Source organism: Pinus tabuliformis, chromosome Q (genome assembly GCF_031772625.1).
Source record: "Pinus tabuliformis cultivar Carrire ecotype Pingquan chromosome Q, CPIR1, whole genome shotgun sequence".
NCBI classification, from domain to species: domain Eukaryota; kingdom Viridiplantae; phylum Streptophyta; class Pinopsida; order Pinales; family Pinaceae; genus Pinus; species Pinus tabuliformis.
In genome coordinates, this window is record NC_142296.1 from 103,909,815 (window position 1) to 103,926,571 (window position 16,757).

Below are 16,757 nucleotides of genomic sequence, written 5' to 3' on the forward strand. Positions count from 1 at the left end.
TCATTTCATGACATAAATATTAAAAATTGTAAATAAATATAAATTAATAATTACTAAACATCATATTGAGGATTTGAATGATTTCAGTAACCTTTATTAATTTAATAAAAATAATAAAATCTATGAACACTAACAAAAATATCCCTATTTCCAATACTTTAATAAAATAATGAAAACTAATAAAAATATCCCTAAAGGCATTTAAAATAATAACCATTAACAAAAAACCAATCATCTATACAATATTTATTGTTTTTTTCTTTTTTATTTAATTTAAATATAATTTTTTAACATTATAATCAAAATTCTACATCATTTCATAACATATAAATATTCAAAAGTATAAATAAATATAAATTAATAATTGCTAAACATCATACATCATATTGTGAGGATTTGAATGATTTCAGTAACCTTTATTAATTTAATAAAAATAAAACTATACATATTAATGCATCTAAAATCATAAACATTAATAACAACAAATCATCTATACATATAAATAAAAACATTTAAAATCATAAACATTAGTAACAACCGATCATTTATAAAATCATAACATTAATAACAACTGATCATTTATACATACAATTTTTATTGTTTTTTTAATTTAATTTAAATATAATTTTTTTTTTTTAATATAATAATGTATTAATAATATTAGTATGTATATAATAATATATTATAAACCTGGAAATCATTTATAAATCTTTCCAATTCTTTAAAATTAAAATCCCACGCTTACTTTATCGAAGAAAAGAAAGAAGTCCAATATCCCCTTGAAAAAGAACCTGATCAAAATACCCCTATATTGAAACATGGGCTGATAGTGTTAGAAACATTTTGAAAAATTAAAAATTGAGACCGCAGCTTACATTGAAGAACAAAATTATATGTGGACTAAAACGCATGCAAGTAGATTAAAGTGAGAAATAATATGTAAATATCATTAAATCAAAAGTATAAATTTGCTCAGCATAGATCTGACCTCTATAAACTTGCTCAGCATAGATCCACTTTTAAGTAGATCCACTTTTAAGTAAAGATCTAACCTGGCCGAGTAGATGAAATTTTCCGAGTAAAAGGAAATTTCTGCACTTGTAAACTTCTTTAGAGTGTGTGGATTTTTTTATGTAAATATCATTAAAATCAAAACTATAAATTTATCAGTTCAAAATAAAATGATCTTTTACTATTAATATATTTTTAAGTATACATCAAAACTATAAATTTATCCGTGCAAAGTAAAATGATCTTTTACTATTAATATATTTTTAAGTATACATCAGTATTAATTAGAATTACAATATTTTATTGATACTCTACATTAAATATATTTTTTATATACAATATTAAATATTTTATTTTAAAACTTTTTTTCCATAAAAAATATTTAAAGCTTTTTTTCCATAAATATATATAAAGTTGATATCCACATAAATTAATTATATGCCTATAAAATGTTGATATCCACATAAATTAATTTTATGTATATATATGAAATTAACATCCACATAAATTCCTTTTTACTTTTTACCAAAAACCATGAATTATAAAATATTTGTATTTTATAAACTTCATATAAAATATAAAATATTAATTTAATTGATAATAACAAATTAAAACAAACATATATATTCTCCTGTGAACTGTGAAATAATTAAATTTAATAAAATTCATACATATATATTCTCCTATTTACAAAAACTATGAATTATAAAATAATTAAATTTAATAAAAATCATGTAAAATAATTAAATTTAATAAAATTCATATAAAATATTGATTTAATTGATATTTATATATATATATATATATATATATATATCATCGAAATTTCTTCAAACCACCAATATATCGATTCGCTACTTAATTTTTTATAGTTCACAGCAGATAGGCTCTCCACAGCCTTTGGTTAATCTTCAAACCACCCCATATATCGGTTCATCCTTAATTTTGTATTTTTGTAGTCCACAAAATGGCATGCATGAGACTGCGGAGTGTCATCCACCAAAATGGTGTTACCCATAGGAGAATTTTTATTCTCCCACACTTGACAGCCAGCCAGTAGCCCTTGATATTCATTTCTCGATAATGATATGCCATGTGCCTTTACCATCTGCAATACAACTCTCACCATCTAGCATTTCTTCATATATAGGTGGGCTGCTATTTCTTCATACATAGGTGGGCTGCTATTCAAAAAGTACTTTTGATCATTCTGGAGTTAGATGTTTATACTTGTTTGTTTTGTACATTTAATATAGAGAAGGGGTGCTCATACTTGTTTGTTTTGAACATATAGTATATATAAAGGATGATGTGGAAGATTTACCAACCTTGATGGTAAATATGTTTTCTCACCTTCGCACGGGCATTAATCTGGAAGATTAACTGATCTTAATTGTAAATATGTTCTCTCACCTTACTCAATAGGACCTCCCTCAAGGTCCTAAGGTAGGACCTCCCTCAAGGTCCTAAGGTCATAGAAGGGGCACTACTTGGAAAATATGCATAGATATAACATGTTCACTTTCCTTGCACCATACATATCACATTACAAACCCCTTATATACTATCTTCATTCTTCGGGTTTCTTCGGGTCTAACTTATCATTGGTTCATTGACGTTTGGAACCCTCTTGTCCACATCCTAGAGTAGGGCTGGGAAGTATTGCCTTGGAGCTTAATGCAGCTAAAAGAATGAACGAGCATATTATGACCACAATAAAAGAAAAAGAAAATCAAAATGAAAAAGATCGTCGGGACATAAATTAGCGCATAGGCCAAAGCCTAGCATGAGTTCTACATGCCTCATTAACCATCACTTAGTCCCTGAGTATTTGATGCTCCATTTCATTAAAAGGAACCCTTGCATGTCTCCACCTTGATGAAGATAAACTGCCTCATCTTAAGGGGTAAAATCAAAGGCTGTCTCCACCTTGATGAAGATAAACTGCCTCATCTTAAGGGGTAAAATCAAAGGCTATATCATAAAGAGCAAGCTCCAACCCTTAAGCTATGCAACAAAAATAAAAGCATAATAACAAAAAGGTAAAAGGCACATTAGAGGAAGGGAAAACACAAGTTGAAGAGGGTAACTCATGCCTCCACAATTTCTCCCTCCACTACATCTATACACTCTAAATGTGAACTCCCATTAGCTGGTCCCCTTTGACCATGGCACTTGGTGATGAAGCCTTTTGCCTCCATTGCCACTCATTTACACTAACACCTATCCATTGCCACTCATTTACACTAACACCTATTGATTGAGGAGATGAAACCTTTTGCCTCCATTGCCACTCATTTACACTAACACCTATTGATTGAGGAGTTGATCTTGGAAATGCCACTTCCCCTTGGGAATTGGAAGCACCTAATAGGGTTGATTATTGGCCACCCTTATCAAGGTAGGGAACACCTTTACATGACCTGGTTTAGTTAGATAACAAAAGGCGATCCAAGTTTGAAGTATTAATATGCCCTTAACATGCAAGATTGGTCCACTTACATGCTTATATGATCTTAGTCTCTAATGAATGGTTTCCTTTGTTGGAGTTTAAGTTGGTCTTATCAGGTGGTCCATAGTAGCCTAGGGATTGAGGGAACCCACTCCACAGGTACCCATGCCTTTCAGAGATGTTGATGACTTGGCAAATGCAGTGTTGCCCACATACATCTAAGCATTAGGACCTATGATGACCTAAGCAACTGATGCACATCCCAAAGTACCCCCAGGACGTTGTTCTTTGACCCAGCGCAGAGGATTCTTAATGATTACACTTCTAGACCCAGCGTGCCTCCAAGCCATCCTTGACACTTCCTGATGGGGAGACCATGATTCATAGCCCAAATGAGTATGGTCTTCCATGAGACTAGGGAGGGCTTTTTGCCCTTGACAGAGCCCTAATGCTTGAGAGAGGAGGGATTGTGTAGACCATTAGAAACCCATGGAGATGACATGGTGACAACCCAATTGGATTTTGAACCCTTCAAGTTGCTTTGAGGTTGGATTTGAGGAGTATTCCTCAAATGATGGATGATCATGACACATGGAAACACCTCCAGCCTTATAGTCCAAAAGGGGCATGACATTATCATTTAGAGGCTTACGTCTCACACGTGGGTCTTTCGTTGCATTATTTCCACATTGAGTTAGTGGGTTGTATTGAGAAATCTGGGGCATCAAGACAAGGAGATTTCTTTATTAAGATAATTGCTTGTGAATGATTTTTACTTCAACAGATTAGAATCTTCTTTTAGTTGGATTATTATAGAGTTCTTCTTCATCAAACAAAGACCAAAGAATAAACAATAAAGAGGCAAGAGACACAAAATGTAGGCTATCAGCCAGGGAAGAAACCTCTCCCACTTGAGAGAAAAACCCAAACGAATTCTTCTTCGTATAGAGACTTCAATTGATGAACACCAAGACGAAGACCCTTGACCTATTTGCCTCTCCAAGACCAAGTCACAAAGCTTACTTGATGAGTTCCTTTGAGTCAATGATAGTCAGCCTTCTTATTTCTTCCTCCTTCTCGGCTACCTTTCAGAATTTCGACCCCTTGATTTAGGTCTGCAACTTTCATCCCTAATTCAAAAACCCTAGTTACAGCTTCTTAGAAAGTGTCGCCTTCTAGATAATGCCCTTGATTTCTTCGATGAGGATAGAATCTCCTTCTAGCTTAACTTGGCTTCTCTTTTGACTTGTCCTTCTCCAAATTTGGTTACCCAAGAGGACCGCAATTCTTCTCAACTTCTTCTACAGCAAATGATCCTTCTCTTCTTCGCACGTGTGACACCAAAGTGGCCCTAAACAAATCCAAAATCAATCCTAAAGACTTTGCTCTTCCTTTTCCTCTCTTCGATGGAGATGAGGCTTCTTCCCAAGTGATCCTCGCACTTCTTCGTTGCAAACTTGTTCTTGACCGACTTGATTGTCTCCAAATGAGAGTCGAGCTGCCTATTATAGTGATTTTCCCATGTATATAAGTCGATTTGATAGAGATCTAGGCTGACATGTCCTTTGGTGAGGTTCCATTACTCCTTGAAGCTAACTTGTTGGAGGTGCTTATGCTTTGTCTTAGAGGGCCTCTTTGACTCTTTTAATGACTCATACAAATATGTAACATGCCCAAGAAGGTCCTTCATACATGACATTGACTTAATTTGACTTTATGACTAAAGTCGGGCCAACTTCCCAGTTGTCAGGCTGACTTGGTCTTGAAGGGTATTTTGACACTTTTAAGGACAAAAATAATTTTATTTACAAGTTACAATGTGCCTGATGGGGTCTTCAACTTATGACAATGACTCTTTTGACTTCTTGACCTATGAAAAATCCTAGAGGCATTCAATGGGTGCTTGACCTACAATTTACAAGAATCCAAAGTACATTTCATATTTATGAAGACCGAACTCTAACGACCAAAAGTCGTATACACAGAGGAAATATTTAAAATACTTCGTAAACAAAGATATGCATCGTAGAACAATGATTGTAATTGTATATTGAATAAAAGAACTAATGTAGGATAAGTACAAATGAGAATGAGGGCCCTGTATATATAGCCAGGTAAGTACCCTTTCACAAACAAGCATGTCTCTAAGACATGCCTTTTCATTATTAACTAAATAACCATTAGTTAATTTACTTTTATTTATTATTATATTTATATTATTATAATTATTATTTATTATCTATTTTTATTTAATTTTACATAATTTATGTTCATAACATTGCCTTCTCCTTCAAAAAGCTTTGTCCTCAAATCTTGTTGATGAAAGGGCTTGATCTCTTTTCTATTACGAATGTCTTCTATTTGATATTCTTTTTTGCTACGAATGTCTTCTCGTCTCGGAACAATCATCTTTGTCGATACAAGTTGATATGATCCTTGGAGTGATATATAAAATTGTCTTACTGAGAATGGATCGAACCATCCTAGATTAAACTTCTGTGGAATCTTCTGATCGCTGGAATTTTGTAACAAATTGTTATCAGTAGACTGAATTAAGCTCACTTCAATATTCTTTGTAACATAAGTTTGTTGTTTATGTTCTGAGTGATATAGATTCGTAGATTGATTAAGGTGTCTACTCGTGATTCGGATGTAGATAAGGAGTTTGTTTTGTTTGAACTTCCTTTAACGTTTTTATGACAGTTTCCTAATTTCCATTAGGCATTGTTGTTGTTGACTTAACCACTGAATCCTTATTTGGGGTGTCCTCTATTTGAAAGACAACTTCTGAGTACGTTTTTACTTCAATAGGTTTTGGATTTGCTTGAACTGCGAGATTAGTTATCTTGATCTCTATTTCTTTAGTTTGGACTGCTACAACTGGAGATTTTGATGCTTCCTTTGTGACAAGTTCTTTGAACCTATTCGTCAATGACTTATTTTCGTCCTTAAGTTTTTTTATCTTTTTGAGCAGACTTTGATTATGATTTTTGAGACTTAAGCATTCCTCATTCTTTGAATCAACTTTATTTTGGCCTTCACGCTTCTCATCTTTTAAACACTTGCTTTGTTCTACTAATGTTTGGTTAAGGCTCTTTAAACGTAAATTTTCTTCTTGTTGTTCTAATAAACGCTCCTTGAGTTCTTTCTTTGATGTTTCAGCGTTCTTGACTTGTTCGAGTAGCTTTTCTTCGTGATCTCTAAGGCGCGAAATTTCTTCGTCTGTATTGCAGATGGCTTCTTCAAACTCTTTCTGCTTCTTTGATATAGTTTTTTCGTTATCTTGAAACATCAAATCTGAGATATCCTTAAGGCCTTCTAATGACAATTTTATTGATTTTGATTTACTTGTTATGTCTCGAAACATGACCATCTTCCCTTTATAAGGAAACGTCAAAATTTGTTTCTTTATGTTTAACATGAATGTACACAAATCCTTAAACCAGGGTTGACCGAGTATGATGTCAGTGTTTTTATCCGTCTTTACAACATGAAATTGAAATATGTAGTCATAATGACCTAATGTCACTTGTAGATCACTAATTTTATACTCGTTTTGGTCAAAAATGTTTTTCTTTACACCAATGCTTAGCTCTGGAATTAATAATTGATTTGCCAAGTTGATGTTGATACAGTTTTTATCATTGTGTTGACACCTAATCTTCATGATTGGGGAATTTGTAAATAAATAAATTAGGAATGTGAACAGTCATCGGGAGATGAACTGAACAATCACTCCTATTGTATCTAACAATAAGCTACCTATGGAATAATAAACGAATCAGTTTTACTGCCTTTAGAGAGTTACTGCCTGGCCTGACATGGTATCAGAGCCAACTCTTTTTAGCCTTTGTGTCCCTTGTAACTCCCTGTCTGCTCTCCATATAGCTGAGCAGGTTCTTCATAAAATTAGCTGCCCCACTGCCTGACTGTTCATAAACATTTCAACAAACAAAAAAAGGGGTGTCAGTGCACCTGCACCTCCATTGCATGAATTGGATTCACCTGATTACTCTGTCCTATCTGACTGGTCTGCTCTTTGAATAATTTATAAACGTTTCTGACATGGTAGCTGCGACTGACATGGTAGCTGCGACTGTTCGACCTGCCGGGAGTTGTGAACACTTCTCTGGCGAAGCGTAAGCGTGGTGTAGCTGTTGTGGCGCAGCGGAAGGGCTCTCTGGCGAACCGAGACTTCGTTCTATTCCAAAGTCTGGTATGATGTATCACATTTCGAATTAACTCTTTTCCTTTTGCCATTGCTGAGGTCTGAATAATACAGTAATTGTGGGATGCGTTACTCCACGATTAAATTGAAGGTCGTGGCTGTGTGTTGAACGTTTTGGAGGATTGAACGCTGATAAACGCTGCATATTGATATGAACTGTGGGTTTTGGTCTTAGTGCGTTTGGATGGTCTTAATGCACTTTGTATATAATGTTCTTTAGCGCAGCGGAATTCTGATAGTATATGAATAGAGTTTGTATGGTGGTAAAATTTAAAACAGTGTATGCGTTGACTAATTTGCTGCCCACATACATGTCCACGTTGCCCAGGATGTGGGACTGGCACCGGTCTCATCTCTTACACCGTCCAAAATGTTAAGCATAGTCTGGTAAGTAGGCAACGCTTCCTCTGTAATCAAATCTCCCAGTAGACAAACTAGGTAGTCATCTGGTAATTCAAGCGACCGCTCCTGCAATGAAGCCCTCGGAAGAAGAATCAGGCAAGAAGTCTTGTGGCTGCCAAGACTTCTCAACAGACATTAAGTGAATCAATATATTGTTTTCTGCCCAGTCCGCAAGCAACTTAAAGATCTCAACCTTCTCAGGTGGCATGGAATGAGTCACCTGTTCATGAACTTCACGAGGTTGAAAATGGATTTTTGTCTTTCCACTTTCCTGCGTTTAAAACAGTATATGCGCTGATTAATATCTGCTGCGTTGAAGAAGGATATTCGAAAGTTTTTTTTTGGATGATATATATATATATATATATATGAGTGAGCCACTATTTAAGATTGAACGCTGTGCTTTCCCATCTGACAACAAAATTTTATCTTGAGATAATATCATTGTCACTGGCATATACTCTGAAGTTTTTGTGGTATATACTTGAAGATTTTTAACTCTGTTTAACACATGAAATTGTATTGAGCCACTTATTTTTGGTACGCTGACTGCATGGTATTGGCGTCCATATTGGTATATAAGGAAGAGATTTGAAATCTTTTGAGAATGCCTTTTTTAGTACAATTTCACTGTATATCAACAGAAGTTTTTTTTCTATCAGCAGAATTTTTTTTTACAGAATGCATTCAATCATCTCTATGGTAGGAATAGTTCTCACTAACAAGGAGAACTATCCTGAATGGTCCCGAATGATAAAACACACCCTCATCTTCAATGAGTTGTGGAAGGAGTGTGTGTCGGAGAAGGAAACAATGACCCAGTGCAGCCTACATCAGACAAAGAACTCGTCATTTGGGAAAACAAGAATAGCAAAGCCTATGCATTAATCGCAGCATCTGTAAATGAAGAGGTGAGTCGCCATATTTCATCATATTCAACTGCCTTTGAAGCTTTACAAAAGCTGAAAGAACTCTATGACTCACATTCTGCACTTGAAGTAGTTCAGCTCATGATTAAACTCTTCACTCTTGAACTGAAAAATAATGATCCTCTTGCTCTTGCATCTGAAGTAAAGTCTATAATGCATGATATCAAATCCACTAAGGTTCAACTGGATATCCCTCTTATTGCTTTTCTCAAGACACTCTATCCTACCTACTCCAATTATCTTGAGTCTTTACAAGCAAATCGAAATCTTAAAGATATAACCTTTGACTCTCTTGTGAAAAAGTTTGCTGAAAGAGAGAAAGCCTTTGGAAAGAAGACAGCCCTTGAATCTTCTGAAGAGACTGTGTGCCTTGCTCATAAAGAAAAACATCCTGCTCAAGATTCTACAAGAGGAAGAGGTGGACGAAGAGGAAGAGGAAGATACTTTAGAGGCAGGGGGGGCGGACATTCTCAAGGAGAAAATGCAGATCTGCATTGCATTCGCTGCAAACGAAATGGATCACATGATGCTTTTACATGCAAGCTACCATGGGACAAAATTGAGCAGAAAAGAAACCAATAGAAAGGTAAAACTGATGATACAGACAAAGGTAAAGCACCTGAATCCACTCACTATATTGAGGCACAATGTAACATTGGAGAAAATGAAGATTTGTTTAATGCTTCACTTGCTTCTTCGAAAAATGATTGGTTGCTTGATTCAGGAGCAAACCTGTCACATGACTCATAGAAAACATTTTTTTGAAGATTTCACTGACAATGTTGATGGAGCAGTATACTTTGCAGATCAGTCAAAAATCAAGCCATCAGGGCTTGGCACAATCAGGCTTAAACTGCCTGGTCTTCTAGACTTTCTTCTGGATCATGTTCTATACCTCCCACAACTCAAGAGAAACTTGCTGTCCTTGGTCCACATCCGTCAGCAAGGTCACTCCATTCATATGTTTGATGGCAAGCTTGAGGTAAGAAAAGCTTCTGACCACTCACTTGTCATGAGGGGAATAGAAGAAGAAAGGCTTCTCAAACTGCAAGGAACCTCTGCTCATGCACAACATTTCTCATATATTTCTCATCATGAAGAAGGTACACTTCCATCAAGTTTATTATGGCATGCTAGATTTCGACATTTAAACTATGACAGTCTCCGCTTATTGAAGAAAAATGGTGTTGCTGGTTTGCCTACAATTCCTAGGAAACATAAGCAATGTGATGCTTGCATTCTAGGAAAGCATAGCAAACAATCTTTTCATGATTCACATTCAAGAGCACATAGGAAGCTTGAACTTATTCATTCAGATTTATGTGGTCCAATGCCTGTTCCTTCGGCAAATGGAAATAAATATATCATGACATTTATTGATGACTACACCAGAATGTGTTGGGTTTATTTATTGAAGAACAAATCTGATGCTTTCCAAACATTCAAGAATTTTCATAAATGGATTGAAAATGATGCACAATCTCATATTGGGTCTATTCACACTGATAATGGAAAAGAATATACATCAAATGAATTTGAAAACTATCTTCGCCAACATGGGATCAAACATCAAACAACTGTGCCTTATAATCCCCAACAGAATGGTGTAGCTGAAAGAATGAATAGAACAATCCTGAATATGGTACGATCCATGCTTTTCTTCAAAAATGTAAAGATAATGTTTTGGGTTGATGCTGTTCTATGTGCTGCATATATAAAGAATAGATGTCCATCTAATGCTATAAGAAACAAGACTCCTTATGAATTATCGTATGGACATGTTCCTTCGGTAAAACATCTCAGGGTCTTTGGTTCCACCTGTTATGCTTTGATACCAAAGGTACATAGAAACAAACTTGGTGCTAGAAGTCGTAAGTGTATCTTCCTGGGGTATTCAAACACCTCCAAAGCATACCGCCTCTATGATGAAGTAAATAAAAAGTTTGTTGTATCTAGAGATGTAATTTTTCTTGAATCATCCAAATCTGACAATGTTGTTGAGCGGCAACTTGATCGCTTGGATAGATTCGCAAAAACGAAATCATTTCAAAAATTTGATAATCAGATTCCACATCTTGAAGGGGGGATTCCTATACTAGATCAACATGTGGAATCTTCTTCTGAAGAACAATCTCCCCTGCATGAAACTCCAACAACGGATGATGTTTTAAGTGATGTAATTGATAGAATTGAGAGACTCAATTTTGATTCAGTCCCAACTCAATCAACAGAGCAGCGTGGACCATCTCAGAAAGGTCCCCCGAAGTGGCTGACAAAGACACTTGAAAGTGTTCATTTTGATGAAATTGGAAAAACAGGAACCAGAAATTCAAACCGACATAATGGAGGTGATGTAGATGACTCTAATTCACCTGTTGATATGGATGTTACTGAAGATTGTGAATTGAACTTGTCTACAGATTTTGAACCAACTTCCTTCAAAGAAGCTGCTTCTCATGATGAATGGAAAGAAGCGATGCAAAAGGAGTATGATGCCCTCATAAAGAATGGCACTTGGAAGCTGGTTGATCCTCCATTTGGAACCAAACCAATAGGCTGCAAGTGGGTCTACAAGAACAAGTACAAAGCTGATGGCTCACTTGACAAGCACAAAGCTAGGCTTGTGGCAAAAGGTTTTGCACAGAAGGAAGGGGTCGATTATGAGGAAACTTTTGCCCCCACAGCAAAATGGGCCACTATCCGGACACTCTTTGCACTAGCAGCTCAGAACGGTTGGAAAGTCCATCAAATGGATGTAAAAACTGCATTCTTGAATGGAGATCTAAAAGAGAATGTTTTTATGTCCCAGCCTGAAGGATTTGCTGTGAAAGGACATGAACATAAAGTATGCAAACTTGTGAAGTCCTTGTATGGCCTCAAACAAGCACCGCAAGCCTGGTATGAAAAACTAACTGAGCATCTTCTGAAACTCAACTTCAATCATTTTGATCTTGATGATGCAACTTTATTTGTCAAGAAAGTTGGCAAAACAGTTGTGTATCTTGTGGTATATGTAGATGATCTTTTAATGACAAGGAACAATGAAAGCTACATTGCATCCATAAAGAAGGAATTGGGGAAAGGTTTTGAAATGACTGATTTGGGCTATGTTCATTACTATCTTGGCATTGAAGTAACCCAACATCCAAAATCCATATTTCTTTCCCAAAAGAAATACATTGGAGATTTGTTAAACAGATTTGGCATGACAGAGTGCAATCCTCTTTCTACTCCAATGGAACAAAACTTAAAGCTCACATCTATTGAAGGAAAGGAATTTGAGGATGCAACAAAGTATAGACAGCTTGTAGGAAGTCTCATCTACCTCACTACTACCAGACTAGACATTTCATTTACTGTTGGAATCCTCTCCAGGTTTATGCAAAAGCCTTGTGAGGGACATTGGTCTGCTGCAAAAAGAGTTCTAAGGTACTTGAAGGGAACTCAAGACCTTGGAATCAAGTATACACAGGTGGACGACTTCAGCTTGATTGGATACTCTGATTCAGACTTCGATGGAGACAAAGAAACTGGGGTATCTACTTCAGGATATGCTATGAGTCTTGGATCAGGAGCTGTCTCCTGGAGATCACGCAAACAATCAGTTCCAGTAGGTTCCACAACAGAAGCAGAATACGTAGCAGCAGCTGAAGCATCGAAAGAAATTGTGTGGCTCAGGAAAATTCTTGAAGATTTGCAGGTAAAACAATTACAATCAACTCCACTCATGATTTATAACACCTCTGCAATAAAGTTGGCCAAGAACCCAAAGTTCCATGATCGAACAAAGCATATCAATACTAAATATCCTCTGATTCGACATCATGTTGAGGCCAAAACAATCCATCTCCGTCATTGTTCCACAAATGAGCAAATTGCAGACATCTTCACCAAAGCACTTGGAAAGGAAAAGCTTGAACGATTCAGAATGATGCTTGGACTCACCAACATCCCTTCAGATTAAGGGGGGGATGTTAACACCTAATCTTCATGATTGGGGAATTTGTAAATAAATAAATTAGGAATATGAACAGTCATCGGGAGATGAACTGAACAATCACTCCTATTGTATATAACAATAAGCTACCTATGGAATAATAAAGGAATCAGTTTTACTGCCTTTGGAGAGTTACTGCCTGGCCTGACACATTGCTTGGGCTAATGGCGACATTAATTTCTCCTCCTTTGATACTTCCTTTTAATGTAATTACTCTGTCATCTGTAACTGAAAGACCATTATAGGAAAACCTTTCTTCCTTCGTCATTTTAGAATTGAGCTCCATCATTTTTTTTCAATGATTGATCCCATTTGTTTTGTCGAGATGACTTAAAGTATTATATTTAAAGTTCCTTTCGAATTTGTACTTCAAGCCTCCTTTAAAAGTGTCTTTTTAATATATATATATATATTATAATTCTTCAAAACTCTTTTAATCCAATTTCCTATTATCCTTAATATTTCAAAACTCCTTTGTATTCTTTTTATATAATCCTACTTATGGTTTTTTTTCTTTTTGTACTTTAAAAATAATATTTAAATATTTATATTAGTACACTTTAACCAATTAGGTCTCTTTCCAATCTCAGGAATTACCACAAGTTGTATAGGCTCACTAGGACCTTCATCTTCATAATTTGTTTCTGCTTCTTCCCAAATAACTTCCCCTTCAAATACCGGAGGTTCTTCATCATCAAAGTCCATAGTGAGATTCTTTGATTTCTTGAATGCAACACTTTCGTCAAATATCACATCTCGCTAACTTCTACTCGGTGTCCATTTATGTAGATCTTATATGCTTTTCAGGAATTATTGTAGCCAACAAATGTTCCCTTCATGCCTGATGGATCTAACTTCTTTCTCCTGTCCTTTGGTATATGAATACAAACAAGACAACCAAAAATTCAGACATGATATATGCTTGGTTTCTTCCCAGTGAATACTTCTTCAGGAGTTAAGTTATCTAGTGACCTGTGGGGACTTCGATTTTGTATGTATACAATTGTTTTTATTGCCTCACCCCACAGAAATTTCGGCAAATCTTGATCATATATCATAGCTTTTACACTTTCTTCAATGGATCGATTCTTTCATTCTGCAATTCCATCTTGTTCGGGATTATATGGGACTGTTAGCTCCCTCTTAATCCCATATTCCTTATAGAAGGCTATAATTTCCTTGGATGTGTATTATCCTCCATTATTAGACCTCAATATCTTAATTCTCCTTTTTGTAAGGTTCGCTACTTCAGCTTTGAATTCTTGAAATTTGTTGAATACTTCGTCCTTGGATTTCATTAAGTAAACCTAAGTTTTCTCCGAATGGCATCTATGAAAGTGACATAAAATAGATGACCTCCAAGTGACTTTGGATTCATAGGACCACAAACATTTGAATGAATAAGATCCAAGATTTCTTTTGACCTTGAAGTGTTGCTTCCAAATGGTCTCTTCGTGTTCTTACCCAATGCACATTCCTTGCACACTCCTTCATGATCTTCTTTCAATTTGGGGATGCCATTCACTATAGAATTTAGGGTTGGTAATATTTTGTAGTGATGACGACCAAATATTCTATGCCAAAGTCCACATGGGCTAACTTCAATGTGAACCAAAACTTGAACGAGGGGAGTTAACAATCTATAAAGTCTTCCTTCATGAATCCAAATCATTCTTTGATGCCCTTCTTGAGATGACTCGCTACCTTCGTACACTTCCTTAGGAACTTCTTCAATGTAGCAAAGATCTTCATTATGCCCTCAACCAAACTTAGCTATGATACCATGTTGAGAAATCTATAGGGCAATAGATTAGATGATTTCTCTTTTATGATAATTCCTTGTGATGTCTTTTGTTTTTTCTTACTTATTAGCTTCTTCACTTATTATTACATTTGTCTATCATGAAATAGCTACCAAAACAAGAACAATAGAACACAAGAACATAGAATGTAGGTTGTAAGTCAGGGCCAAAACATCTCCACTTGAGAGGAAAAGCCGGAAAATATCTTCTCTTCTTATAGATTCTTCAAATGACAAATTCCAAGACCTCTAGACCAAGACCAAGTCCAACCCTTCCGGATGATGTGCTTCTTTTGTCCAAGTCAAACCCAGTCAAATCTCTTCTAGTAGCACAACTTCGACCTCCTAGCTATAGAATTTCGGCCTCTACTGCAAGTCTAAAATTTCGGCCTTCCCAGAAGTAGTTAATGCCACACGTGTGAGCTTGTTCTAGACTCCTAAGCCTTCTTTAGACCATCGCTTGACCTTTTCCTTCTTTTTGGTGCTTGAGGATGATTCAATGTGACCTTTGCTGGCCTTCCTTCTCTTCTTTCTTCAAGATCAAACTTGTAGAAGAAAATCCTAGACCAATAGCAAAAATCCTAGCCTTCTTTCACACATGTCGGAGAGAAATAACCCAGAAACAAGTTTTCTTCATCCTTCTCCTCCTTCGCTACCTTCTTCCTCTTCCTCCTTCGCTTGAATGATTCAGTGATGAAATTCTCCCAAGGAGGTCAAGTTCCCTCCTTTATATAGGCTTCTTAAGGTGGACGTGACTCCTCAAATTTGGCCGACTTCCCAACTGCCAGGTTAACTTGGTCTTGAAGGTTATTTTGACACTTTTAATAAAAAAATAATTTTTTTTACAAGTTACAATGTGCCTGATGGGGCCTTCAACTTATGATAATGACTCTTTTGACTTCTTGACCTAGGACAAATTATAGAGGCACTCAATAGGTGCTTGACCTATCAAATAAAATACCTTGAGCATGAAACCCATGCTCCAAAAATAATAATATTTTTTCTTTCATTTTACAATTTACAAGAATCAAAAGTGCATTTCATATTTATGAAGACCAAACCTAGTTACACATTTTTCAACACATGGTAGGTGCTTACAATGTGCCTAATGGGGCCTTCAACTTATGATAATGACTCTTTTGACTTCTTGACCTAGGACAAATTCTAGAGGCACTCAATGGGTGCTTGACCTATCAAATAAAATACCTTGAGCATGAAACCCATGCTCCAAAAATAATAATTTTTTTTTCTTTCATTTTACAATTTACAGGTATCAAAAGTACATTTCATATTTATGAAGACCGAACCTAGTTACACATTTTTCAACACATGGAAGGTGCGTTTACCACTAGGTAAATATCACACACACCTAACCCACTAGCTCGATGTGTGACAATCTCGGCAAGCTTAACCACCTAACCATGGCCCTTGGTCAATAAAGACATGAAGGTGACTGGCAAGTAGGATGCATACTGGGGTATGTGCTTAGCGAAATTCATGGCTTTAAGGAGTACACTCACCCAAGAGGGGCAGCACAAACCCCTTCACCAATTCCATGGTTAGTCATAAAAACAGGGCCTCAGAGACATCTGCAATGTTTTTCTAGTTGTAATGTGGATACTTTCCATGCCTATATATAGTAGTTAGGTTCCATAAATAAGCCGACATGACCACTGAACCGGTGTGTCATCTTTTATGAGCCGACTTGACAGTCTTTTAATTCGATTTCCAAGCCGACGTGACAGAGAGGATGGTGCTTGTCATTTGGAGGGTTGCTAGACACTAGGTTGACCCATTTTCATTACATAGATGCTCAAGTAGAGCTCTTCAATATAATCTTGACTCTTTGACTTTCCTAGACCTATGGAATGAGCAAGAAACTCATTCATATTAATTATAAAAATAATAATTATTTTTCTTGACAAGTAAAAAGATCA

The 16,757-nt window shown here is 35.8% G+C and overlaps 2 protein-coding genes across 2 annotated transcripts in view; both read right to left on the reverse strand.

Moving 5' to 3' along the window:
- Window positions 1–578: 578 nt before the first annotated feature.
- LOC149218442 (NAC domain-containing protein 54-like) overlaps window positions 579–16,757 on the reverse strand; it is a 257,913-nt gene continuing 241,734 nt past the window's right edge. The window contains exons 7-8 of the mRNA XM_089384037.1: window positions 989–1,092; window positions 579–806 (exon numbers count right to left, since the gene is read on the reverse strand). Coding sequence (XP_089240163.1) covers window positions 747–806; window positions 989–1,092 — 164 coding nt within the window. The 3' untranslated portion in view covers window positions 579–746. The remainder of the gene's footprint in view (window positions 807–988; window positions 1,093–16,757) is intronic.
- LOC149218443 (uncharacterized) lies at window positions 2,430–8,454 on the reverse strand. Its single transcript, XM_089384032.1, has 2 exons — window positions 2,941–8,454; window positions 2,430–2,885 (listed from the first exon to the last, which is right to left on the reverse strand). Exon 1 carries the CDS (start codon window positions 7,128–7,130, stop codon window positions 6,171–6,173), a length of 960 nt encoding a protein of 319 aa, XP_089240158.1. The 5' UTR covers window positions 7,131–8,454; the 3' UTR covers window positions 2,430–2,885; window positions 2,941–6,170.

Excerpts from the sequence above, each read along its gene's own strand:
- LOC149218443 (XM_089384032.1), bottom strand. The coding sequence starts at position 7,130 with ATGAAGATTAGGTGTCAACACAATGATAAAAACTGTATCAACATCAAC.